This window comes from Ochotona curzoniae, unplaced genomic scaffold (assembly GCF_017591425.1).
Source record: "Ochotona curzoniae isolate NIBS_2020 unplaced genomic scaffold, NIBS_Ocur_1.0 scaffold_4701, whole genome shotgun sequence".
Lineage (NCBI taxonomy): Eukaryota > Metazoa > Chordata > Mammalia > Lagomorpha > Ochotonidae > Ochotona > Ochotona curzoniae.
The window spans coordinates 46,138,958-46,166,753 of NW_024467122.1; the positions used below are offsets into that span (position 1 = coordinate 46,138,958).

Genomic DNA, 27,796 nt, shown 5'->3' on the forward strand with positions numbered 1-27,796 from the left:
ATTTGGGTACACTGTCTCTGCAGAGTGACAAGTTCTAAAGCAAAAAAAAAAAAAAAAAAAAAAATTATGGCCAGACTCACACCTTTACACAATTCCAATAAGTAATTCCAATTCCTTGCTAAGTAAGGGGTGAATGAGAGACTGGCTTCATTCCTGTTCTCCAACCCCAGGATTACAGGATCACAGGATGGAGTCAAAGCATTTTGCCAGGCACAGGGAACAGAGATTTTAGCATCTGAAATTTCTGAAGGATGCATGATATCACTTTTAAATAAAATTTGCTTCTCGCCCTGAATACGCATCTCTGAAAGAAGTCCCATAACTTCTAAGTGTGAGCTTTATCCCTATGTTTTCAAATAAGACCTTTGGTGGAAAAAAAAACTGGTCTGAGCAAGCAGAGCCTTTGTGTACGAGCACTTTGTGTTTTTATACCACAATCAAGCGTATTCTTTCCAACATAACCAGGGAAGCTCTTGAAGGTGGCAAGTGGAGGTGCCTGAGAGCCTAATTGAGTGCACCAAGGGCTTCTTGGCATGGAGGAGTTTTTCATGGTTATGAATAAACCTCCAGTCTGGGTATTATTTCTTGCTGTTTCTTTCTGTATCTCTCAATCAAATAAAAACAGTTGTAATGGTAGGCTTGTTTTTAGGAGATCATAATCTCCATGTGTTAGCAAAAGAATATACTTCTTTAGGATTTCCCCAAGATATTTGCTGTTGTTGTTGTGTTCTGTTTTGCCTTTGGGTACTCTCCAGGGAAAGCACATGGGTGGATAACAGAGCCCTTCTTGAGTCTTCACTGGATTTCCTAGCCCACGAAGCCAGGCCAAATCACCAACCAGTGCAAAAGAGTACTGGTAAATACAATATTTTTTGCAAGCTGGATTTCTTTTTCCTTAAATGAATTTATTTCCTTAAAATTATCATGAATTTCCTAGAGAATTTTTAAGGGAATTTTGGAGGTAGGTGGTTTAAAACCAACAAATAGTTATTTAGTCTCAGACTAAGCAAATTCAAAGTTCTCAACTCTAAATAGCAAACTCTTCAGTTTATCAGCTACCTTGCTTTTTAAAATACCACTTTGGATTTGCTTTAAGTATTTCCAACCACTCAATCTATCAGCTGCGAATCTGTTATCTAGCCCCCTAAAGTTTGTAGTGCTTAGGAATTTGAGAGATGTTTTAACTGTTACAGTTGTAGTGAGACTTGTTCTTCTAAGAAAACTGAAGGTTAATGATTTTTGTCATATTGAGATTAAGACTTAACAATTGCTACAGTTGGCCTTTGTTGAGGTGGATTTTTTTTCCCCCTCTGGGCCTTTTGAGGTATTCAGAATAGGTGACAATAGCTTGCAGTTGAGAACATATGTAGAGAGACCCCTGTGGCTTATTGGAAAAAGTTGCTGCATGCTGGTTGGGTGTTTGGGAAAAAAAAATACAACCAGAGCTCTTTTATGTTCTGCTAGTTAATGAATGCATGAATGTCAAAATGGGCCAATGGCCCATTCAAGGGGCAAAGCCTCAGTAGCCCCCTCCTTAAGAACACATCCTGAGATGCAAAATACATTTGCTTAACAAATTAAAATAATGAGATAATTCAATTAGCTTCTTTTTTAAAAAAGAAAGAAAAAAGGGTACATCGGGGATTATTGTAATACAAGAACAGGTCATACTACACAAAAGGGAACAAACTGGTTTGAAATAATGTTAAAGGGACTAATAATGGAGGAATGCACATTGAACTTGTAAGGAAATTCACATGAAATAATAATTTAGACTATGTCTATTTTCGGTGAGCCAGAGCCAACATTTCACTTTGAAAGTTGAAATTAATTAAATGACAAAAAAATATATTGGGGCATCTCTAGTCCTGAGGATTCCCTCATGCCTGTTAGTGCATGTAAGAAAAGAAGTCTGAATTAACATGTCGCTAGTTAGAGGTCTCTATTCTCGGTTTCTGAGCTCAGAATTACAGCTGAGTAAATCTTGCAGCTCATTAAAGATCGGAAAGTAAAAGTTTTACAGGACTATCCTCATCAAAGTTACTGAACCTGTGCTCTGCAGTGGGGGTGAAGTACGGAAGAAGAGAGGAATTTTTTTTTTTCTAAAAAGAAAATGTAGCAAAATTTCTTTAAGATACAGAGGAATAGGCAGGGAGGGGAAAGGAGGGTAAGCCACCGGGAGAATGTAATGGCAGGGGCATGTTGTGAAAGAAGGTCATGGGGAGGAGAAAAATACAGCCCTTGGTGAGAAGTAAAAAGAAAGGGGGAAGGAGAGGAAATGGTGACCAGAGGCTAAGAGCGCGTTGCTCTGCCTCAACATTGCTGAGCAGAACCAAAACCTGAGAGCGTGGGAAAGCAACGTAGAGATGGGGAAAAGAGAGGTCCACAAGACTTCATGAACTTCAGAGAGGTACCAGTAGGTTTCCTGATGGCCCCAACTCAAGCTTAGTCTTCTCTCCCTATCTCATGGGCAGACATTCACTAAAATTTTTAGCTGGGCAGAGAATTCTGCACAAAGCCCGGTATACATTGAACTAGATGAAGGGTGGGGATAACCTCTCACAGGTGGCTGGTAGTGCAGCAGAGCCACGACACACACCCGGGGACATGCTTGGCGGCCCACAGTTCTCAGCCAGCTGCACTGTGCTGGAGAGGGAGCCGAGCAGGAGACAGGGCATGTGCAGGGGAAGGCAAGAGGTCCAGCAAAGGCTTGGGACACTTCACATGAAATTCAACTCATGGGATACAGGCAGAAAGTCTTCTCTCTATTCCGAAAGGCTAGGGAAGCAGGAAGCTTGACATACAGTTCATACATAACCAGGCTTTGGCCTCTCCATAGTTTCCCCTTGACTCTGAGGTTGTGAGATCTCTATGTAACTGTCAGCAGTGACAATGATTTAGCAAAGCCACACGGTAGTGAAAAGCAGCAGGGTGGGAAGACTGGGCAGCTTTGAGTCCTGCCCTCAGCTTGACCTTGTGCTGGTGACTTCCCCTCTCTAGGTCTCAGTTTCCTCATTTGTAAAACACAGCAGTGCGATTCTCCCAGGTCAGACTATTCTGTAACACTGATTTTTTTCAGGATAGAGAGGTTGAAAACACATGCAAATGTTTCCTTGCAAAACCACTGTTTTGAAGTCTTTATATTTGATCCAGAAAGGCCAAGCAAGAAGATGACAGCGCACAGGTGAGCTGTGGGGTGAGGCACTTGCCAGCCATCTGCAGCTGTCCTGCCTCTCTGAGCTGCTACTCTAACCAAACCAACCTTGGGTTAAAAAATGAGAAACCCCTCCCCTCACGCTCCCTCGACTTCCGAATTAAAAACATTTTACAGGTTAGTAAATCTCCAGCTGAGGTGATGTAGCAAAGAACAGCTGTGAAGTAATTTTGATAATGATGAGAATAATAAGCACATGGCAAGGTTCAGGGCTTTGCTGTTGCAGCTCCAGTGCTCCTGAATAGATAAAAGTGATTAAATACTCCTGATTATCCCTGACCAATATGTAATGGATTTACAGCCCTTTCAATTAGTCAGTATTTGCTTAGGACTCATTATTTTGTCTTTGGTTAAGTAATCAGCCCAGCGACCGCATGTTCTGTCTAATTCCTCTGAGCCAAGTCAGTGCAGGGCCCTGACCTTTGAAATGGTCATAGCTGCAAGGCAAGAATAACCACTACCATGGCAGGCAACCTCGCTGGCTCTGCCAGCTAATCCTGACACCATAGGCCAGATCGATACACCTTAGTTTGCTACTAATGTCCTTACATCAAAATGGCCGATTTAGGAATGTGAATCTATCACGTTTTCTCCCATCACCACTCCACCCCTTGCCCTTTGTAGATCTGGGAGAAGAGTGGATCAACAGCCACCACTGCCATAAATAAGAAAGAAACCTTGTCCTGGACCCATGACACTGTAACTAATGTCATTCAGCACCACAGCACACAAGTTGGATAATCAAAGAGGACCTGCAGTGTTCCATGGGCTCCTCTGGTTTAAAGCATTAGTCTAAACAGGTCTGAAAACAACACAACAGCCAGAAACATCCTTAGAAAAAATGTTACCATTTTCCCAGGATTTCCAAACCAACGGTAAAATACAAGCATGCCTACCATGCCTACTTCCTCTGTAAAAACACATTGTAATTTTTTTTTTTGGTCATGAGAGTCTTAGAGTCAACAGTATATACAGACACATAAAACCAACTGCAAACAGGATAAAGATAAATTGTGACTTTATAATGTTGCATGCGGTTAATCCTTTCCCGGAAGTGAATGGGGGTTAGCTTTTAAGGTAACTGGACTTGAAGAACTAAAAACGAATCTTTAATCTCCACTCTACAAACAAAAAGGCATTATCACACCTACAACCCTTCTGCACTTGTCATATAAACACACGTTTGCAGACTCTTTCTGCGATTAGAATTGCACCGAATACTGTGGGCATGGACACAGCATGCAGCAAGGTGGGTTTTCTGTTTTGCCTGCTTGATGAGTTGGCTTTCGTTAACAGCATAATCAGCACTGTATATAGATTCACAAGCTCTTAACAGCCACTTCCCTTGGTTGTAGACGTATGATCCAAAGCTGCATTCATAGTTTGTGCTATGCATGACAAATTTACTTCTATATGATATTTGGGGGACCTAAATCATTTTGAATAAGGTCTACCCTTGAGCTCCTAAAAGAAAAAAAAAAAATCTGCTGTTTTCTAGATGGTGTTCTTTGGACGGTAACAGTTGATACAACCACAGCTAAATTCGTTAGTCATGTGATTTTATAAAAGAAAAAGGCAAGCATCTTATTATTTTAAAAATCAGTATGAGACTGTATAACTTGCTGGGAGAACTCAAGAAATCAGCAAACAACAAAAACTTCATCTCTTTCATCTTGACTTACTGTGAGATGCTGGAAGAGCCATGCTCTCATGATATTTGTTGCTACTTTGGGGAAAATGCCTCTTTTCTTCTGGCGTTTTTTGTCCTTGTCAGGATCATCATCGTCACCTGTACCAGGTGATGCTACGCTGTTATCTAAACCATCCCCTAGTAGGAAGAAGTGAAAATACATTAGACAAAACATAGCAAGGATGCCAACAACAACGTGCAGCTAATGACAAGCTCAGCTGAGCTTGTTGAAAGAAATCCATTAAGCTGGTATATTCTCTTTCATTAAAGTATAATTGGAGACACAAATATGTAAAAGACAAAATTAAACCAGGCCTCTTCAAATGTTAATTCTGTGTGTCTCACACTCGCCCATATCATTAATTCAATTATAATTGTGTGCTTGACACAGTGCAGTAGCTCTTTGTCAATTATGGAATCCAATGTGGAAAAAGCGCCATCAGAAAACCCATTCGGTGGAAACGCATCCCCGTGCCCATAGCGAACACAGACTGCAGGGTGATCAAGTTAAATGTTCTGTAGTCTATATATTCTAGACTGCCTGCACAGGTGACAGTAACTGTGTCACTGTTGATTGCACATAACGCACTGCCTGCTCAGCCCCTCCTAGAACTCTCACCTCCTCGGCACACACACTCCCACATTCCTCATGTGACCCTGCACTTGGCATTTGCATGACATGAAAACTTTTAGCTCTGAGCACCACTGATCATTATCATGAGGGTGAAAAAAGATGCACATCAAGGTACAGTGCTCACTTAATCAGAAGTTTCTATCAACATCTTTCTCTTCTGTGCTTTTCTCTGGCATTAATTGTGCATTAGCAAAAATCATTTACTTTTAACAGTCATAGTTATTTTTTCTTGCCCTCCGGCAAAAATGCCTTGAAAGCCTGCCTGCAGGGCATCTAAATTATGTATCTGAAAAACTCTTCTGGCAAGGCATAGCAGGACCCCTACTTTCTTAAAATTCATATGAGCACGTCTTCCTGTTTTTGGGAAGGCATCAATCAAGAACAGCAATATATGCCATATCCCTACATTAATATTTGAACTAATAACTTTAAAAAAAGGAAAGAAACAAGATCCGACTTGTGGCATAATCAAATGCAAAATAAATGAAGAATACGGGGACAGCACTGGGGCTTTATAGATGGCTGTGTTTTCCTTGCACATCATTAGCCTGGAGCCACACGAAAGAGGAAAACAGAGAAGTGGAGAGTTTATGCTCCCTGCTGGTGTTTAAGAAGCCAGGGTCCTGGAAGGACATCTGGGAATTGCGCTGAGATGGGGGTTTTTGTAATTTAAGAATAGACATTCATTAGCCGTAAATGCCATAAATCCTGTGCTAAGTAAAAACCTTGTCCAAGAAAGCCTAAAACAATAAACTCTGTGCTCAATGTAGCCTGAGCTGGACGCTCCGTAGTTTCCGGAGGCATGCTACGGATCTCTCTGGATCTCTCTCCGGGTGTGCTACCACACAGACAGGCTGCCCACTGGGCCACTCACACCTAACTTTAGAGAGGCTGTCTGTGGGCTCCCCTGTACCTGTCCTTTTCCTTTCTTGCTGAAAAAACCCTCAACCTTGTTTGACCAGAGAAACAGAAAAACCACAGCAAAGAGCTGGCAGATTAATTTTATTGACATTTCCATTTTCACTGCAATGCGATACCCTCCATCACATGGAAGAGATGACCCTCACTATTTACAGACTGACAGGCCACTTCATTACAACCACCCTGCCCCAAGGCAAAGCAGCTCCCTTCCATCTGCCCAAACACTAGAGCATGACCCTGAAGTTGCTGTTCTCTTTTTCTTTGCCTTCTGTTATGATAAAAAAGGGGGGGGAGGGGAGGGAGGACCCCAAATAGTCAAAGAGTAAATCAGTATTACACACAAACAAAAGGTGTTTGACTTTTTGAATACCGGATATACGGAGTCTCCTCTTCATCCGTCTGCCCTGCCTGAACATCCATGTACACCAGGGGGTTGCCCATACAAAGACACACACACGCACTCCCCCAAGCTTGAGCGGGGACACGTGCACATGCCTTCCACTGTGCCAAGGAACTGCTGCAAGGCAAATTCTCACCCACACTAATGGCTTCTGACTGCTCCTTGGCAACCCCAGCATTTTAACCTGGGTGGATGTACTCTCCAAAATACAGACACTGGAGCCATCTCATCAGCTGTTCATGTGACACAGATGGAGAGAGGCTATTAGGAGCCAGGCAGCGGGCCTTGGGGATCTGAGGTGCTGTTCTGTAGCCTGAGGCAGTTTTGAAAAGCAGTACCCGGAGATGAGGAAAAAAAAACCCACACTGCAAGTGCAAGTTTGAAGTCAGTCAGTCTGTCTGTCTACCCACCATGAATAGAGACATCCTTGCCTCTTCATGTGAAATCTGTGCAGGCTATCTGAATGTACATTTCAGATAATGTATGTATGGAATAACTCTTCCTTCAATGTCTTCCAAATATAAAAACACATGCTGTAAACAATGCCTGTGTGTATATATTTCTTCCTAAGCACATATGGTTTCTGTGTATATGTTTAAGCTGAAATTGTCAGGATTTTGTTAAGATCTCATTTAGCTTTTTTTAATAGATTTTTTGAACACACTGATTCTAAAAGGTTAATGGCTTAATTGAAGCAAGTTCAACGAGAAAAGGCTTTTGCCTTTGTAACCTAATCAGTGACCTTAAAAATGAGAGAAGCCATTTCAACATTGAGTTTTTATCTTGCTTAAAAGCAAAAAGGGCTAGTAACACCTTCAAACTGTTTGATTCACTATATTTAGCTCAAGAAAAATACAAATAGACTGAGAAGCCTTCGATGAACAATTTAAATTGAAGAGCTTTACATGGAACTAAACAAAAAGCAATCTATTTTATATACACGTGGTAAAATACTTGAATTTAGATTTAATTCATCAAGTAATTATAAACAAAAATGATGGGTCTTGTTTTGTGTTAATGACTAGAAATTACATATAATATTGCCAAATTAATATTAGTATTTATACCTCTACAAAAAGAATTTTTCTTTCCTAAATATGACAATAAATGCCATTGCTTTTTCTTTCAGTGGTCTGTGAACCATTTCCAGTGTAGATAACTAATAACACACAAAAAATTCCGAGGGGCCAGGGCTGAGGTTTATCAGGGAAAGCTATCACCTGCACAGCTGGCATCCCATATGCGTGTGGGTTCAAGATCCAGCTATTCCACTTCTGCTGCAGCTCCCTGCTGCTGTGCCCAGAGAAAGCAGCAGATGGCCCAAGTGCCTGGCACTTGAGAGACTTGGAGGAAGCTCCTGGCTCCTGACTTTGGACCGGATCAGCTCCAGCCACCATTGGAACCATTTGGGGAGTGAACCAGCATATGGAGGATCTCTGTCTCTCCTTCTCCCTGTAACTCTGCGTTTCAAATCAATAAATCTTTAAAGAGAAAAAATTTTAAAGGCAACTGTGTGATCTGCTACTCAAGTAAATTTTGCAGACAATGGTATAGTTGGTATCAAAGTGTCAAGGCTTTACGTCCATGTGTAAGGTAATTGACGATCTTTGGTACATGTGCCAAATAAGTTCATATGTTGGAATAGTGTATATACCAGCACAAATGCATATGATAAAGTAGCTTTGGGACATAACAGCATTGGAACTTGGGGGCGCAAAACCGGACTCCTTGGGAGCAGGACCCATTACATGTCTATTTTTTTATTCTAAAAGTTCACTTCTATTCCTGACCCACACCAGATACTACTGATACCTGTCTCTCAGTGACTAAATTACTAAACTTATCAATGAACTAATTCAAATGTCCTCAACTCTGATGATCCCCAAACTGGGACAACTGCACTCATTACAGTATCTGACGGCCAGTGCCTTCTTCTCAGAGAGGCTGGGTGGACTATGTACTGGACTGTCACGGCTAAACATGCCAAGAATGATGAGTGCTTGGAGACCCAGGGTCCATTAGGTCTTCTTTGAGACATTCAGCCGCAGATCATTGCACTAGGATTGTCACGTGAAAAGGGGTGGGGTATTGTGATACACAGGGTTGAGTCAGTGCTTGCAACACCAGCAGCATTCCATATCAGAGCTAGCTCACACCCCAAGTTGCTTCGTTTCTGCTCCAGCTTCTTCCAATGTGCCTCGTAAGACAGCACATGAGGGCTCTAAGGCCTGAGACCCTGCCATCCACATGCAAAACCCCAGTGCAGTCCCCAACCTCTGTCTTCAGCCTGGCCAGCCTAGCTAGTGTGGCTCACTGGAAAGTGAACCAGCAGACAGAAGAGCTCTCTCACTCACTCACTCTCTTTCTCTCTCTCTCTCTCTCTCTCTCTCTCTCTTGTTCTGCCTTCCAAAGAAATTTTAGAAAGAAAAGAAAAGCCAAATAAAAAAACACAGAGCATACTTCTTTTAAAGGTTGCTAATCCCCTGACTAAAGGCAAAGCCGAAGTTTTGGGCAGAGCAAAACGGATGCCTGTGACTGTGAAAAGCAACATTTAAGGCCCGTGGAAAGACAAATTTGAAGCAAACTAAAAGGTCAAGGGAAACTATCACAAAACACAGGACCCAAGGTCCCTCCCAGATTTACTAAATCAAAATATCCTATGGCAAGGACCAGGAATTTGTATGTTTAACAAAGTCCTTGGGTTTCCTTAAGCAATCAGCACTGAGTCTTCAGTTTTTGGGAGCTACTGAATTAGATGACATAACTTCAAATGAAATATAAACTCTCAGGTAGGTAAAATTCTACCAGTTAGTGTTCACGGTAACTACAGAGCGGCCTGGGTCTTACTATCACATGGTATTCTCCATCTATGTATGTCATAAGGCAACTCCATCCTGATCTCCCAGCAGGAGTTATAGTCACACACACACATACACACACAGGAGCTATAGAACACTGATTATCAAAATGAGCAACAGTAGCAATTAACACTAGCTAGGAAATTATGAGAAACACAAATTCTTGGACCTACACCCATCTACTCAGTATGGAGCAAAACAAGCAGAGTCTTTTAGGTGATTCTGATGCCCATTCCAGCTTAAAAACCAATGCTGGCAATCTGAGAGCTATTTACTTAGTTGGCCCTTGTTTGAAGGCCTGAATATGATCTTTGGGTCCTTCTCTTGTTTTAAGACGCTAGAGTATTTGGGGAGTATTTCTAGTAGGATTTGCATCCAAACTCATATGGAAGTCACACATACTTTCCACACTTGGGCTTCCAATGGAGTATGGCTTTATAGAAAAATCCAAATTCCACAACTGTGTATCTATAAATCTATGAAGGATGTTGACACACAATAAAGGGACCCTTGGATGATGCTAAAGCAGAAATTTTCACTACAAAATTCACGTTCACGTGGCCAACACTGTGGCATATCAGGTAAAGCTGTTCGCCTGCAGTGTTGGCATCCTTATGGGTGGTGGTTCAAGTCCTGGCTGCTCCACTTCCAATCTATTTCCTTGTTAATTGCACCTGGGGAAGCAGGGGAGGGTGGCTAAACAGCTAGAGCCCCTACACTCATGTGCAAGACCTAGAAAAAATCTCTGGTTCCTGGCTTTGGAGCAGCCCAGCTCTCGCCATGCTGACACATGGGAAATGAACCACATGTGGATCACTCTCTCTCTCTCTACATCCCTCTCTAATTCAGCCTTTCAAATATAAATAAATAGTATTTTTAAAGATTTATTTTATTTTTATTGGAAAGTCAGATACACAGAGAGGAGGAAAGACAGAGAGGAAGATCTTCCCTCCGATGATTCACTCCCCAATCAGCCACAATGGCTGGAGTTGAGCCAATCTGAAGCCAGGAGCCCAGAGCCTTTTCCGGGTCTCCCACGTACGTGCAGGGCCCCAAGGCTTTGGGCTGCTTTTGACTGCTTTCCCAGGCCACAAGCAGGAAGCTGCATGGGAAATGGAGCTGCAGGGATTAGAACCGGCATCCATATGGGATCCCGGTATATGCAACGTGAGAATTTAGCCACTAGGCTACTGCACATGGCTCATAAATAACATTTTAAAACAAATTCATAAGCATAAAAACTACATAGGCAAAAGGGTATTCACTTTCATGTAGACAAAACAAAAGCCAAACCAAAAAACCCAAAAAACTATTTTAGAAATCAAATACATGGTTAGAATTTTTTTTTAATTGTAAAACATATTGGGATGTGGTCTTCTCCTTGCCTTTTGAGCATCATACTGCAACAACCAAGACAATCCTGAGCCATCTCTCTTACTCCATTCTCCCAAAAGACAGATCTTAATCAAAGGGGAAACTAGGCCAGGAAGCTAAATCTTCATCCAGCTTTCCATGGCTCCCAGCATCTTAAACAGGAGCTCAGGCACGGCAACTTCAAGTCCAGTGCTACTACCACTGGTATCCATGCATTAGCACTGCAAATTAATTTTTCACTCTTTCAAAGCATTATCTTATCTAAACTGTGCTTTCAATGACAGACCCAAACAAAGCTTGATTTCACAGGAAAAGATCTTTCTGGGTAGAGAACAGATTCATCTTAGGGCCAAGCAGTTCAGACTAAGTGAGAGCTGAATGTTGATCATAAACAGAAAAGTGCAAACTTTTCTCTCCAAGCTTGCAAGGGCTTTAGATGTGCTCATTACAGCAAGAGATGCAACTCCGGACTGGCCCTCAGAGGCTGCTACGCCTATGGTCTGGGGCTCACGGGCCCTGATGTCATCACTGTGCAGTACTAATAGACAAAAGAACTAGGGCCACAATGATGTATTAATCCAACTTAAACTCTTCTTTGAGGATGTAGGACAATGTTGCTCTGACATTTGGCAAACTGTCATATAACAAATATCTAAAATTAACCTCTCAGCACATATCTTTGAGAAACAATCAAGATAATAATATATGTTTTGGTTACTAATATTTGTACTTCCTTTGGGTTAGTTGATGGCACATTGCTTAAATATTGCATCTCCTGATTTTGGAACAGGTTGAAGAGTTTAGTGTATTCTCACAAAATATATGCTTAGTAAATAAAGAATGATGACTCATCTGCAGAACAGACTTCTTTACCCTCTTCTTATGAGCAATAAAAATGTTCTATATTCATTATCCCTTTTGCTTTTGTGCAATGTGAACTTATCTCATGCCCACACACAAACAGAAAGAAAAAGACATTGTTGTTTTCTGAAACATATTTCTAAGAATTAGGTGTATACATCAATGCAGATACTTACATATGTGTACTAATTTATACACTAATATACATATGTGCATAAATCAAACTGAGACTTTAAAATAACTTTTCACATATGAATTGAACCTTTGTCTATTGTCATTTACATACATATATTTGTTCATTTTTTAAAGTAAAAGATTTATTTGACAGAGTGACAGAATAAAGGGAGGAGAAAAATAAAAACAGGAATTCCATCAGCTGGTTCACAGAGCCCAGGTCTGGGCCAGGGTGAAGCCAGGTGCCCTCACCTCCATCCAGGTCTTGCACGTGGGTGGCAGAGGCCCAGGTAGTTGAATATTATCATCTGTTTTCCTAGACACATCACAAAGAACTAGATCTGAAGCAGTTGAGACTCACACCTGCCTCGAACCTGCTGTGCAACAAACCTGAAACTTATTCAGTACTTAAAATACTTTAATTTGAGCCTGGTGCAGTAACCTAGCGGCTAAAGGCACTGGTTCATGTCCCAGCTGCTCCACTTCCATTCCTGTTCCCTGCTTGTGGCCTGGGAAAAAAGTAGAGGTTGGACCAAAGCTTTGGGACCCTGTACCGCTTGGGAGACCTGGAAGAAGCTTCAGGCTCCTGGTTTTGCATCGGCTCAGCTCCAGCCATGGTGGCCTCTTGGGGAGTGAACTAGCGTATACAGATCTTTCTGTCTGTCCTTCTCTCTGTAAGTCTATCTTTCCAATAAAAATAAATTAATCTTTCTTCAAAAGTCTTTATTTAGTGTGAGATACGTGCTTTCCATATCCATTCTGCATCCATAGTATGTCATCTTCTTTCTCAGTGCTTTTCTCACGTTCATCATTCACATCACCACAAGGCGCTTTGATTGGATACCTGCTGTGTTCCAATACTTACATGAACTTGACAAGAAACGAGGGAAATAACTGTAGTTATTATCAACTCCACTTTACAGATAAGAAAACTGAAATTCAAAGAAAGTCACTTGTCAAAGCCCATGCAGAATGTGGCAGAGTAGCAGTTCTCCTTCAAAGCCCACATCCGTACCATCCTTCCTGTACCATGGCCTTCTGGGAACACAAGAAAACATAAGACACAGGAACGGGTGTTGTGGCGTAGTGTTTTAAATTGCTGCCTGCAACACCAACATGCCATATAGGCACAGATTTGAGTCCTGCTGTTTCACTTCCAGTTCAACTCTAACGCGTCTAGGAAAACTGGAAGATGTCTCGAGTACTTAGATCCTCGCAGCCACATGGGAGAACCGAGTGAATTTCCTGGCTTCAGAGTGGCCAGCTCTAGCCACTGAAGCTATAGGGGAAGTAAACCAGAAGACAGAAGTAAGTCAGTTGTAACTGACTTTCAAATAAATAAGTGAATATTTAAAAAATAAATAAAACGTGAAGTTGTATTCTTCCTTAGCTACGAAATCAAGGCAGAGGCCCATTTATATTCCAAAGGGATGGAGTAAGAGCACGTTTAGAAATAATTACAAACCAAGAAATAAGTAAACGCACATTTGTGCACAGACAAGTACATTTGTTTTCTACAGGGTCATTATTATTTTCTGCGGATCTCAAATTAGAGGAAATCTTCAGACAAAAACACGAGGCCCAATGCAGTAGCCTAGTTGCTAAAGTCCTCGCCTTGCATGGGCTGGGATGCCATATGGACGTGAGTTTGTATCCCAGTTGCTCCACTTCTCATCTGACTCCCTGCATGTATGGCCTGAGAAGACAGTCGAGTGGGACCCTGCACTCATGTGGGAGACCAGGAAGAAGTTCCTGGCTCCTGGCTTTGGATCAGCTCAGCCCTGGCCATTGTGGCTATATGGGGAGTGAACCAGCAGGTGGGAGATCTTTCTCTCTGTCTCTCCTCTCTGTAAATCTTACTAAGAAAAATAATAAATTAATCCTTTTTTAAAAATACAAAAACATTCAATGGATTTTAAATAGGATCTTCCAGGATTCCATGCCTTCTATTCTCTCCCAGTGGCTCAGAATGCTTTGTCTTCATATTTTCCTCTTTCCCTTTTCCCACTCTTTGACAGAAAACTCCTTCCTACTCAGTGTTCAAAACCCACTTGGAAAGGAATCTGCTTTATCAAAATGGTCCAACCTCCCATTAACAATCAGTGTATTAAGCTCTCTGTGTAACTATTTCCTCTTACCTATGTTATATTTACTGTTCTGCTTTTGCAATGTATCTCTTCACTAATTTGTGTGTGAGCTTCTGCAAAGCAAGACCCAGGCCTCATTCACATCCAACTTCTAAATCCTGACGTAGAATAAATACTCCAATATACAGGAACAGAAGAGTTGATAGCAAGAGCCTTTAACCATGTGATCTGATAAGAACCTACAACCTGCTTTGAAGAAACAGGTGTGAATTTTTCTTTACTTTTACTGGTCATCAAGCCTTGGGCTCCCTTACTCACTCTCCCTGCCTGTGGGCACCGGGTCACACACACCAGGACCAGCACCTCACCGTGTGAACACACACTTGGTGTTCGTCAGAGATGATGTGAATCACGTGTCATGTGTTGCACCTGAAAATGGTACTCCCTCTCCTGGGCTCACAGAGGGAGAGGGGGAGCTTGGAGAGTTGGGGACTGACCATTGCCCAAGCTGTGGGGTTTATTTGGAAACACTAAAGATAAATGTGAAATCTAACATAGCCATGGAACTTAGAACTTTGTGGACTAATTCTCTGTCATCATTTCTTTGTGCTTTTCCCCCCCTCTTAATCTAGAACTGTGAAAATAGCATTAAAATGTACCAAGAGTCAAAGATATTTTGTTTCAGCGGTTGTCAGGGACTACCTTCCAGCAGTTTAATTTAGAGCATGCCTCTGAGAAACTTGCACTCGGAGTTCAAATGATGAACACGAGGACAAACACAGGAAGGAAAGAAAGGGAAAGGGAAGACTAGAGACAAGGAAGAGGAGGTTTCTCCTAGTTTTCTCCAGAAGATAGCCCTGCAAACCCTGCCTTCCAAGAACCATGAGAAAAGTACATGCTTTTTTTTTTTCCACCAGCAATTCACCTTTTTTTCACATCACTTCAGTTGCAGGAAGACTGGGGCTGCAGACCTAGACACACAGGGGGAGTAAGGGGCCAGCGCTGAGACCTGCTAATTACTGATCTCTTTTACTCTCCTGCTGTGCTTAACCGTCTGTACATGTTAAAGTGGAATTTTTCTGTGATTTTTCAACTGACTAGTTCATGGCCCACTGGCATGGAGGGGAACAGGAGAGATGAAATGCTTTCGTTTACATGCAACATTTACTAAGCGTGTGGGTTTTCCGACATTAAAGAGAGGACAGTGACCCAAGCCACCTTTTTCACGCTGAAAAAACAAGTCGACATCAGGCTTCCCCATCCTGAACACCCTCCCCCCTCACTCCCCTTTCCCCCCGGGGTAGGAGCAGAAAGGGGAAAAAAAGAGGGGATTTTATGCTCCTTTCTCTTCAACTTTTCAGGCGGTATAAGCAGCATTTAGCAAATTCAGCCCCAAATGGCTCCAAATGCTCAGAGCTGCAGGGGCTCCTTCTTTGTTATCCTCCCTCTATTTACACAGGATTTACGCAGCCTCTCCACTGAAGAGAGCGAAAGCACTTCCATTCTCGCCAGCCTGGCGGGCCCCAGACGGTGGCCCCAGAGGCCTTCCAATGTGGAGTGGAGGGGGTGCCTTCTGCAACCTGGAGAAAGCCACCAGAGACAACCTGGCTGGTGCAGGCAGCTGCAGAAAGCACAGGCCCGTGAGACAAGCTAACCTTCCAGGAGAGAACTGGAAACCCAGCCAAGCCTGTGCAAATGCGCGTCCAGAGACAAATAACGTGCACTTTAAAATATGCATCTATAGGATATGATGGAAAGTGGTGGGTGAAAAAAAAATTCAGACTGCAGCTTGGATGAAAACCACTTCACCCACTGGTTGGAAAAATAAAGTGTAAAAACAGACAGATGGACACATATGTAAATGGGGCTGTGTTTTAGGCTTTCCCTGGCAACGTGAGTGTCGTAGTATAGTTTTGCATGCCTGTATTTTCCATATCATGTTGAATCCTGTTAACTGTTGAACAGAAACATCCTCATACTGGTGCTTGACCAAATCAGTCCCCTCAATTTACCCGTCAGGAGCCATAAAACGGCTTTGTTTATTGACTGGAACCCTCTAATCCCTTATACCAGAAGCAGATGAAAGCTTCCAACACTCTTTGCTGATTCTTCACTTAATTTGAAATATATGTTTCATTCATTTTCATCTGAAATGCATATATTTAGTTCAGTCACAAATTTGGAAATATTTTAAGAAAAGATATCCATTCTCCCATGTCTCCTGCAGAATTCCCTGAAAGATACTGACTAAATCCAGTAGGAAGGCATACTCCTCCACCATTAAAATTCAGCAGATTGTCTAATCTCTGTGGTGCAGGATTAACAAAATGTACTTGTTACCCAGTTACCTGATAAGCACATAGAAAAGGACAGAAGTTATTCACAGTCTATCATAATAAAGCTCTTCTGGGTACTCTAATGATTCATTTTTAGTGATCTCTCCAATGCCCCTTTTCACAGTTAACACTCAGATTTTATTAAGGGAGAAAGCAGGGACAAACGTCCACTCAAGTCCCAGCTCTCGAATTTGACTCCGCTTGCAGTGCCAAACCTACAGCTAAAGCTTCTTTAACGGTCTGTTTGCCTCCCTGGAGTGGCATTTCAGCTAACAGAGTTCACAATCTTTCAGCTCTAAACACAGAAGGCTGCTATCTTCAAGTCATCCTAGGAATGTGCCAGATACCATCATCTCCCTCCTGTGATACAAAGAACCAGAAAGAGAGGGAGAAGAGAGAGAAGACCACGCTGATCAAGTTACCAGCAGCCCGGCATGCCCCTCTAAGAAGGCTAATCTTTGAAGCACTAAATGTAATAATTAGGAGCCTTGAAGTTGGGCTGAAGCTGCCCACTGAAGGAAAGACACTGGAAGAGAAAGCATGAATGGAATACAGCTCTTTCTTGTAAAGCTCTGACATGAGCACCACAGCTTTTATGGAACATTAGGTGTTATGGCACAGGAGTTTCTTTCCTATATCTCTTACGGAGGAAAAAAGGTGGTTGGGGAGAGATATCTTCCCAACTTCACTTAGCTATGTTTCAGTACAAATTGTGAAAATTATGCAAATAAAAATTTTGGCACCTTTGCTAGAAGAAAACATTATTAAATTATGCTCTAAGTATTTTGCCTGCTTTAGTAATTACTCTCATGTAACTGTAAATATAAATAGCTGTTATTCTGTTTAAATTTTTAATCATGCAAAATATTGTCACACAAAATGTCCTTCTGTTGCAGTCTAACTGGGATTTTCTTTTTAAAAATATCCATATTTAACTGAAGTGGACTATTTTTAGCATTGTGGAGTGTTTTAGTAAAGATAGCTGGCTAACATCTCTGAATCAACGGGTCTTTCAATGGTCCTTAAACTGATAAACAGAATTTCCTACAAAGGCCATTAATATAAAATGTATTTTTAACATTTTATATTGAAAATAGAATACAATTAGTCTGCTTCCATTATTGACTTAATTATCGCAAATCTCTGTTTCAGGATACAATGATGATAATATTCCCATTTTACTATCCACTGTAGAACTTTTCCATCTTATTTCCTACTTTAGCATATTTTAATCTTAAATGAAACACTAAGATCAACCATGATGAAGTGTGCCAGAAGGAATAGCAAGTCACTGGTGTCAGCTGTCTTGCCGGCATGCTATAGAGGTGCTGGCTGCTGTTGCGACTGCTCCACTTCCACTCCATTTGCCTGCCAAAGCCCGGGACAGCAGCAGGACCTCTGCCATGCACAAGGGAGACAGGGAGGTGCCAGCATCCTGGCTTCAGCCTGGCCCTGTCCTGGCCCTTGAGGACTTCAGGAGAGTGAATCACATACAGAAGATCTCTCCCCCTAACTCTGACTTCCAAATAAATAAATAAAACCTTTTTAAAAAGGAATAACAACAACAACAAAAAACCCCAAATCCTGTCTGTAGTAGAAATCATTACATTTTAGAGCACTTATTTCACTGCCTTGCTTGCTCTCTAAAAAATAGGAAGAACATATTTTTATAATATAAAACAATTTATCGGTCTGAATTACATAGCTCGTACTTCTCTGTGAATGAGCAAGTATCTTTTCAAGGAACCAAACTACAAAAATAAAAACAAAAATATTAGAAATATTTCCCCTATTTTGCCAATTATTGTAAAAATAAAAATATCTTGATAAAAGAGCAAGTTTGAAATTTACAGTCTTAATGCAAAAAGTTTTTCATTCTTTTGAAAAATTGGACAACTAGATTGAAATGTTTTCCATATTCCTTTTAGGAAGTACTTAAAAGATAGCCCAGTTATATAAAGGGGGAAAAAAAAAGAAAAACAGTGTTATGAAGTTGATAGCTAGTTTAAGGTAAATATTTTTTCAATCGTTAATATATTAGATTCAGGTGAAGCATGAGCTACTGGAAAACTGTATTTTGTACATTGTTTTTTAAGAACACTTTGAATTAACTTTCAAATTTTTAAGTTTATAAATTCCTGTATTTACATCAGGAATTATGTATTTAAGTATGTCACTTATGATGATTGCACTAGCACATTTTCAATGGAAAATGACTACTAAAGGGTATAGGATTCGGGGGTCAGTAACAAAAAAATTTTAAAATTAATCCTGTTGATGGGTGGGTGCATTACAGTGAATATTTTTTTAAATCTACACTGTATACTCTACATGTGATTTGCATAATTTATAAATTATATATTAAAAACAAGAGCAGATTCTGATCCCCCATTACACGTAAACACGTTGCAAAAAAACACAGAAGCCTAGTAACTGAGTGTGAAAGCACTCATAATCTTCTCAAAACATTTCTTCAAAAATAAAAAAGATCGTTTCAAGGTTGTTTACCACTGTCATATTAGCAATTTGTATACAGATGCTCACAATGTAATAAATCTTACATTTTTAGCTAGCTTGCTCTCTCGCCCCCTTCCTCTTTTCTACTCCTGACCCCACCAGTTTCACTGCTTTCCAAATAAAGATTAGAAAACTATTAAAATATGCTTTTATGGTTTTATATATAAAGTCTGGAAGTAAACTATCTAGAATGGCAGTGTCTAAGATTTGAAAATTGGCCGCAGAATTGGTATGTCACAAAAATCAAATACATGGAATTTTAAGATACAAGCCTTGGAGGAGTCACATTTATTTAAACAGGTAATAACTAACAGAGGCCATATGCTTGGAAGAATACCTGCAAAATTGTTTCATCACTTTTTTTTTTCAAATTTCTGAACTTTTCAAAATCTAAATTTCTAAGTTTTCTATTTACATATGTTTGACTCTCAGTTCTAACATGGTTCTTTCACCTTATGCCTCCTCTCCCTCTTTTGGTAAACACTTGACTTTGATGGGTGGGCAGGATGATGTTGCAATAGAAGTATGAGCTATGGAATAAAATAGACCCTGTAGCGGGTCTACAGATCTATTCCTGACTGATTGAAATGACTCCATTCAAGAATTAACTCTTTGGTACCGGAATGGTAACCTAAAAGGCCTCACCTTAAATGTGCTAGGATCACATATGAGCACCAGTTCCTATTCCAGTTGCTCCACTTCCCATCCAGCTTCCTACTTGTGGTCTGGGAAAACAATCAAGAATGTACTAAAGCCTTGGGATTCTACACCCAAGTGGGAGACTCAGAAGAAGCTCCTGGCTTCGGATCAGTTCAGCTCTAGCCTTTTTGGCCATTTTGGGGAATGAAACAGCAGATGAAAGATCTTTCTCTCTGTTTCTCCTTCTCTTTGTAAATATGACTTTGCAATAAAAAATAAATAAATCTTTCAAAAAATTAACTCTAAATCTGCTTCCTTGTCTGTGAACTGGAGTATATATATATATTTCATATATATACATATGACAGTTTGTGAAAATGAAATGAAATCTTAATAACAGTTATAATTTATTAAATCTACTTTGCATTATGTGCCATACACTTATTATCAAACTTAAGAATTTTATGTATGACACACACACACCATAGTAAAGATATATTGATAAATGTCATTTACTTTATTAAAAAGAACTGTTTGAATGGATAAACAAAATGCAATGTAACACTGAAACACTATTCATCAATAGAAAGGTTTATCTCAAAATCATATGCTGAGAAGATAAAGCAAAAAACAAAACGCCATATGCTCTAAAAGGCAGCTATAGAGAGATATGGGATCATGGGTGAGTAGAGAAATATCTTCCACCTGCTGATTTACTCCAGAAAGGGTCACACCTCAGTGACCCTTTCAGTCCCATCCTAGGACTGAAGCCAAGAGTACCACTCCCACCTGTGTGACAGAGGTCCAAATACTTCCACGACATTCTGCTGCTTTTCCAGGCACATTAGCAGGGAGCTGCATCAGAACTGGAGCAACAGAGACCCAAGCATCACTCCCATATGTCAGACCAGTGTCACAGGCAGCTTAAACTACTCTGTCACAACACTTGCCTACTGTGTAATGCGTTACTGTAGTGCTGGTCTCTTAAGTATATACAACTGCAAAGACTCCTTAAATTGTAAACTTTATTTTTTAAGATCTACTTTTTTTTTTTAATCGGGAAATCAGATTTACACAAAGACAGAGAAATTTTTTTTCCATACTCTGGTTCACTCTACCAACTGGCTGCAATGGCTGGAACTGAACTGATCCAAAGCCAGGAACCAGGAGTGTCCTCCCTGGCTCCCACAAGGGTGCAGAGTCCCAAGGTATTTGGACTGTCCTCTGCTGCTTTCCCAGACCAGTTGAATCAGAAGTGGAGCAGGGCCCGGTACAGTAGCCTAGCAGCTAATCCTTGCCTTCTTTGCATCAAGATCCCATATGGGCGCTGTTCTAATTCCGGCGTCCTGCTTCCCATCCAGCTCCCTGTTTGTAGCCTGGGAAAGCAGTCCAGGATGGCCCAAAACCTTGAGACCCTGCACCCATGAGGGAGATCCGGAAGAAGCTTCTGGCTTCTGGTTTTGGATTGGCGCAGCTCTGACAGTTGCAGTCACTTGGGGAATGAATCATCAGACAGAAGATCTTCCTCTCTGTTTATCTGACTTCGCAACAAAAATAAATAAATATTTAAAACAAAAAGTGAAGCAGGCAGAACACAAACTAGTACCCATATGGGATACAGCACTTAGAGGTGGAGGATTAGCCAGTTAAGCCTACACACCAGCCCAATTGCACACATTAAGTGGATGCAAGCTTTATCTGGAAATTTTACTTCAGTTAAGCTGATGAAAATGTTAAGATAATTATGTAGTTAAGTTTCTACAAATATGTTATTTGGACTAAATTAGATCTTAGTGAAAAGTTTAGCACTTAATACAGAGGTGGGAACGGGGATTCTCCCAGTTACATCAGTGAAGTTCTGAAAGGAGAGAGATATTTAGGATGGTACTTAAAAGATGGATTGAGAGAAGTCCAAATTGATATTTGTAAATCTACTGATTTATACAACTTTTTCTATTTATTAATTTTTATTGGAAAGCAGATTTTCAGGGAAAAGCAAAGAAAGAGAGAAAGATCTTCTATGCACTAGTTCACTCCCCAAGTGGCCACAATGGCCAGAGCTGAGCTGATCCAAAGCCAGCGGCCAGCAGCCAGAAGCCTTGTCCGGGTCTCCCATTTGGGTGCAGGGTCCCAAGGCTTTAGATCATTCTCTAATACCACAAGCAGGGAGCTGAATGTGAAGTAGAGCAGCCCAGACACGAATGGTTCCCATATGTGATCCTTGCACATGTAATGCAAGGATTTAGCCATTGAACCATTGTGCCGTGCCCTCAGCAAATAATTTTTTTAAAAATGTTGGTGGGTGAGCCTGGAACAGTACCCTATTGGCTAGGTCCTCCTCACCTTTGCATCTGCTGGGATCCCATATGGGTGCTGGTTCGTATCCTGGCTACTCCACTTCCAATCTAGCTTCCTTCTGGTAGCCTGGAAAGTGATAGAGGATGGCTCAAAACCTTGGGACCCTGCACCCATGTTGGAGACCCAGAGGAAGCTCCTGGCTCCTGGCTTCAGATCCTTTCACATCCGGCCATTGCAGCACTGGAGTGGACCAGTGGATGGTGGATCTTTCTCTGTCTTTCTTTCTTTCTGTATATTTGCTTTTCAATAAAAAAAAAAAATCTTTACAAAATTTTCATTGGGGGTTCGGTATTAACTCATTCTGCCTAACCTAAGATCTCATACCACACTGGAGATCTTGGTCAATTTTGGAGGAATATGATATCATTAATGAAAAGTTGATCACTTTTTACATTAAAATTTACTGAGAAATAAAATGAATACACACACCTTGCTAGCCGGCTCTATGCCATGAGATAATTTAATCAACCACATAAAAATGAGGGCAGCTAACATTTGTGGAACACCTACCATGTACCAGTATGATTGGCATCATTACATCCCAAAACAGTTCTGAGTTTGCTATTGTTAATTTCTATTTAATGTAAGCAGGAAATAAAGATAGGTTATAAAATCTGTTTAAAATCACAGGAATTGCTAATACAACAGCTTATTTTGAACTCAAGTCTATGCCCCTCATTGTACCACACAGCTTCTACTTCCACAAGAAAATGAAATGCATGTTTAAAAAATATATAATGGGAGAAAGTTCCTGATGACTTTTGAAACTTGCTAAGTAAAGTGACTTACTGCTGCCTGATTATAGTCAGTGACTCATCTGACTTTTGAGGTATGTGATATTACTCATATTAGATAACCAATAAAGGTTTATCTCAATTCATTCTTTCTCCTTCCTGTTTTCATGTGTTTGAAAGATACAGTCATATGCGGAAGCAAATAAATAGTCAAAATTCAAGGGAAAATGCATTTACTTAAGGAAAAAAGGTTATCATTTTCCCAGGAAACAATTAAAGAGCCTTATATGCTTGCATATATATGGGAAACGTTGCTATATATGATTGCTATCTCTCTAATGCTCCTAGGAAGATGAGGAGCTGAGGGGTTGGGCACTGGGTGCAGCTGTCAGGTTGCACATCTCCCATGTCTGGATGCCTGGCTCCTCTTCCAACTTCTAGCTTCCTGGCAATGCACACTCAAGGAAGCAGCGTGAGCCTTGGGTTCTTGTCAGCATGTGGGAGAGCTGGGTAAGTTCTAGTCTCCTACCTTCAGCCTGGCTCGGTCCTGGCTATTACAAGCATTTGGAGAGTAAATCTGGAAGAGAGGGTTTTCTCTCTCTCTCTCTCTCTCTCTCTCTCTGTGTGTGTGTTTAAATAAATGAATGAATGAAAAATAAATGTTTAAAGGAAGCTATATACAGAGCTAAAAGTCATGTAATTCTTAGTTCACAATAGCATTCGCTATACCCCACCATGAAGACAAACAAATCAAGGTCTCAAGTGTGACCTTTATTCAGCCCTGATAGGTCATAAAATAGGAACCAGTTTTTGGTTGTTGAGAAAGAAAGCTGTTGCACCATTTCCCATGAAACACAGAAAGAGCATGTTCGCAGTAGCTTTACTCATACACCTGTGGTGAACCAGCCTATAAGAGAACTGGCACCTGTACGATCAGATCTAAGTGCCACCAATCAAGCGGCAGTCCAACCTTCATACGCTGATGCAGCAAATTTCCGGATCTTGATCACACTAGGCTAGGGAGTCATTCTTCTCAGTGATAAAGTCGGTGAATGCACTCTTGAGAAGATAACAAATTAAAAACGAGCTGACTCGACACCATTTGAGTGAGGAATTCACTGCTGACCCAGTACAACACGATTTCTACTACCAGTCAGTAATCACTGAAGAGGGGCCAACGTCACTCCATAACTGTAAAGCTATTTCTAACAGAGGATCTCAGCATGGCTAAAGGATAAGTGTCCAACGTGCAACACGCACAGCTAAACTTGGCAATGACTTCCTCAACTATTCATAGCCTGACTCCTGTCTGCTGTAAAAATTTAGATAATATAAAGCAAGTCTGGAATTCTCAAAAGTATTGAACTATTTAAATTATCAAAAACGTGAAAGAAAATTCTACTTTGAAGATACATTTAATATCAATAGAATTTTCACTACAATTTCTAGTTTCTCCACAGTTGATGTATTACTCTGGGGGAAAGTGAAGTTGACATCTTCTGTAAGTATATATCAACTGCAAGAGGTTAGGACCAGTTATTGTGGAACTTGTACCACAACTTAGAAATCATAATGGGTAAAAGTAACCCATATAATGACTTTCCAGTTGTAATTTTTTAAGCTATTGATTGCCATAACAAAATATAATCAGTATATACTGTTATGTCCATTTAATTGAACAAGCAAGTGATTTTTAATGCTTTGTCCATTTCTTACAATGCCTGAAACATTTCCCATCTTTTTTTCCTACTAATATTATCAGTTTAAGTGATCTTCTTATTTTACAATTTATTTTAAAGGCAGAGCTATAGAGAGAGGAGGCATGCAAACAGAGAGAGAGAGAAAGTAAGACAGAGAGAGAGATCTTCTGCCCACTGGTTCACTCTGCAAGTAGCTGCAACTTCCAGGATTGGGTCAAAGCCAAAAGTCAGGAGTTTCTTCCAGGTTCCTGTATGAGTGCAGGGGCCCAATCACTTGGATCATTTTCTGTTGCTTTCCCATGTGCATTAGCAGGGAGCTGGATCAGAACACAGCAGACAGGACTCAAAGCAGTGCCCATATTGGATGCTGGCGTCACAAATGGCAGTTTAACCCACTATGCCATAGCACCAGCCCCCATGATTGCTGTTGGATCTGGAAATACTGCTTTATGAAATTACCATTTTGGTTTATCAAAAATGTTCCAATACCAGCAAGTAAACTAGTTTAACATGGTATTCCCCTTAGCATGCCTATCACCCATACCAGAGTTGTTGGTTTGAATGTTGGCTACTCCGCAACTTGGATCCAGCTTCCTGCCAACATGCCTGGGAGGCAGCACAGGACAGCCCATCTACCTGGGTTGCTGCCTCTCACCTGGGAGAGCCGGATGGAGTTTCTAACTCCCAGCTCAGCATGGCCCAGTTGCAGCTGCTGCAGACATTGGGAGAGTAAACTCGCCGGTGGAAGTTCTCTCTCCTGTCTCATTCCTCCTACCCCTGTTCTCTGTCACTCTGAGTTTCAAATAAATAAATAAATAAATACTTTTTTAAAAAAAAAAACTTACCAATGAAGAATCAGAGGTGGAAGATTTTGTGCATTTTTAAATAGAGGTGTAGAGAAATAGCCCATTTATAATATTTAGAAAAAGGAAGTATTCTTGTCAATTATAATTTCAAACTTGCACAATAATTAACAGTGAAAATTGATGAGCATATATTTTCATATGCCTGTAGAGAAATTTTCACTCTAAATAAGTTCTATAAAACATTAATCTAAAATAATATTCATTGAACATTTACTCCCTTCTGGACAGTCTGATAAACACTGTTATCTTACTTCACTCTCACTATTGTATCAGGTTTTACCTTCTCTGACACAGCATCAGCCCCAGGAATCTTCTATCCTTCTGTAACGCTTCACAATATTTTTCTAACTGTTGAACTGTTCAGTCAAACTGAGGTTGCTCAGATAAAGATAAAGGGAAAACTACCTTTGACCAACACATAAGTGTGATACGGACACACAGTTGGTCCTGCCCATCACCCTAAACTACTAGCACACACAACAAATACTGGGTGTTTAACAAGAGTGTTTAACAGGAATCACATGTTGGACCCAGCATGGTAGCCTAGTGGCTAATGTCCTCACCTTGCAAACCGTGCCGGTTTGTACCTTGGCTGCTTCACTTCCCACCCAGCTTCCTGCCTGTGGCCTGAGAAAACGTAGAGAATGGACCAAAGCTTTGGGACCCTGCACCTACTTGAGAGAAGTGGAATATGCTCCAGGCTGATTTTGGATTGGCTCAGCTCTGGCCATTGTGGCCATTTGGAGAGTGAAGATCTTTCTCAATGTCTCTCCATCTTTCTATAAATCAATCTTTCAAAAAAAAATCTTTTAAAAAAATCACTTGTTAAAAAGGCAATAAATAGGGCCCCTGGTGCAGTGGCGCAAGTGGTTAAGGTCCTCGCCTTGCACGCCCAGGATCCCATATGGGCGCCGGTTCTATCCCAGCAGCCCCGCTTCCCTTCCAGCTCCCTGCCTGTGGCCCGGGAAAGCAGTCAAGGATGGCCTAAAGCCTTTGGACCCTGCACCCGCACAGGAGACCCGGAAGAGGTTCCTGGCTTCGGATCGGCATAGCATCAAGCGTTGTGCTCACTTGGGGAGTAAATCATCGGACGGAAGATCTTCCCCTCTGTCTCTCCTCTCTGTATATCCGCCTTTCCAATAAAAAAAAAAAATAAATCTTTAAGAAAAAAAAAAGGCAATAAATACAGTTTTTCCTGTGACATGTCTTCATCCCTAGAACCTTACTTTCAAATCTCTTCCTAATGAGAAAGAGGCAAACTCCCAATCATATTAAGCAACATTATCCAACTAGGGAACCAACCTTTTGTGGTGAACAGTAAAATGGATGCTGTTCACTGGCAAAGATGTGATAAAAAGAAACTCAACTACGGAGGTAGAGGTAGCATTCCTTCCCGCTGAACAAATAGATGCAGCTTTCTGATGCCTTTGATTGCTGTTCTTCTTGCTAAGGTTCAGCAAGTTCTGAAGACCTCAGCCTAGGGAATATGGGTCAGGTTTGCAATGCAACAGCTCCACCCCTTTCACTGCCATGGAATCACTTAACAATCCTCCTAGTTCCACCAGAAACAAGCAAATAATAAATAAACCCAATGGGTCCCAGCAGTTATTTGGGTGTCAGCAAGTCATCAAAAACAGTATTGTATCTCCTGAAGTGATTGTCTAGTCTTTCCCTATCCCAACCAACACATTGGGACTTCTAAATTACACACCATAATTGATATAAAATATCTGTCCCATCAGTGAATATCTTTATTAGCATCAAAATCACTCACAACTAGTGTTCCTCAATGTTATTAAACATAACTTGTTCTAGGTGTTGCTTTACTAATTAGTCAGGATGAGCCCGAGGAAGAAAATCTGGGTCATGTTAAATTAATTGGAATGAGCATGAAAATTAGCAGAGCAAACTGCATCAATTTTCTATAGAGTCTTTCTTCATGTTGAGAATAAAAATGGATATTATGAGGCATTAACCAAACTGCCTTCTGTGACTGCCAAGAGGTGTGCTAGGGTAGCCCAAAATATCATGCTCGCAGATTTTCAGAAGTTAATGAGACATTTCCAGGAATGGTAAATACATGGTGTTAAAATGGGTGTGCCTCTGATGGGAAAATGCCAAGTCATTTCATGTTTATTCAGGCATAACAAGCTCTTCAAAATGAGCATAATTTAAGGGGTGAATAGTGCAAAGAGGGCTAACATTCAACTAATTTTCCTTCAGAAAGAAAAGATTAAATTGAACAAAAAAATGAATTAAGAGGTTTACAAATCAACAAGTCAGCCACCAGGACAGCAGCCTGGGCTCAGCACCGGCTGGGCAGCCCCCGCCACCAAGTTTCCGAAAGATGTCCTGAAGGCAGGGAACAAAGCGAGCAGAACTGATTGCATCCCCGCACACCGCCTTGCCGGCTCAACTCTGTTTGGTTTCCTA

The 27,796-nt window shown here is 40.9% G+C and overlaps 1 protein-coding gene across 4 annotated transcripts in view; it reads right to left on the reverse strand.

Moving 5' to 3' along the window:
• The window catches only part of MEIS2 (Meis homeobox 2), a 215,578-nt gene that overhangs the window by 143,719 nt on the left and 44,063 nt on the right, over positions 1–27,796 (reverse strand). For all 4 annotated transcript variants that reach the window (XM_040969378.1, XM_040969377.1, XM_040969380.1 and 1 more), the window contains exon 8: positions 4,897–5,042. In XM_040969378.1, coding sequence (XP_040825312.1) covers positions 4,897–5,042 — 146 coding nt within the window. The remainder of the gene's footprint in view (positions 1–4,896; positions 5,043–27,796) is intronic.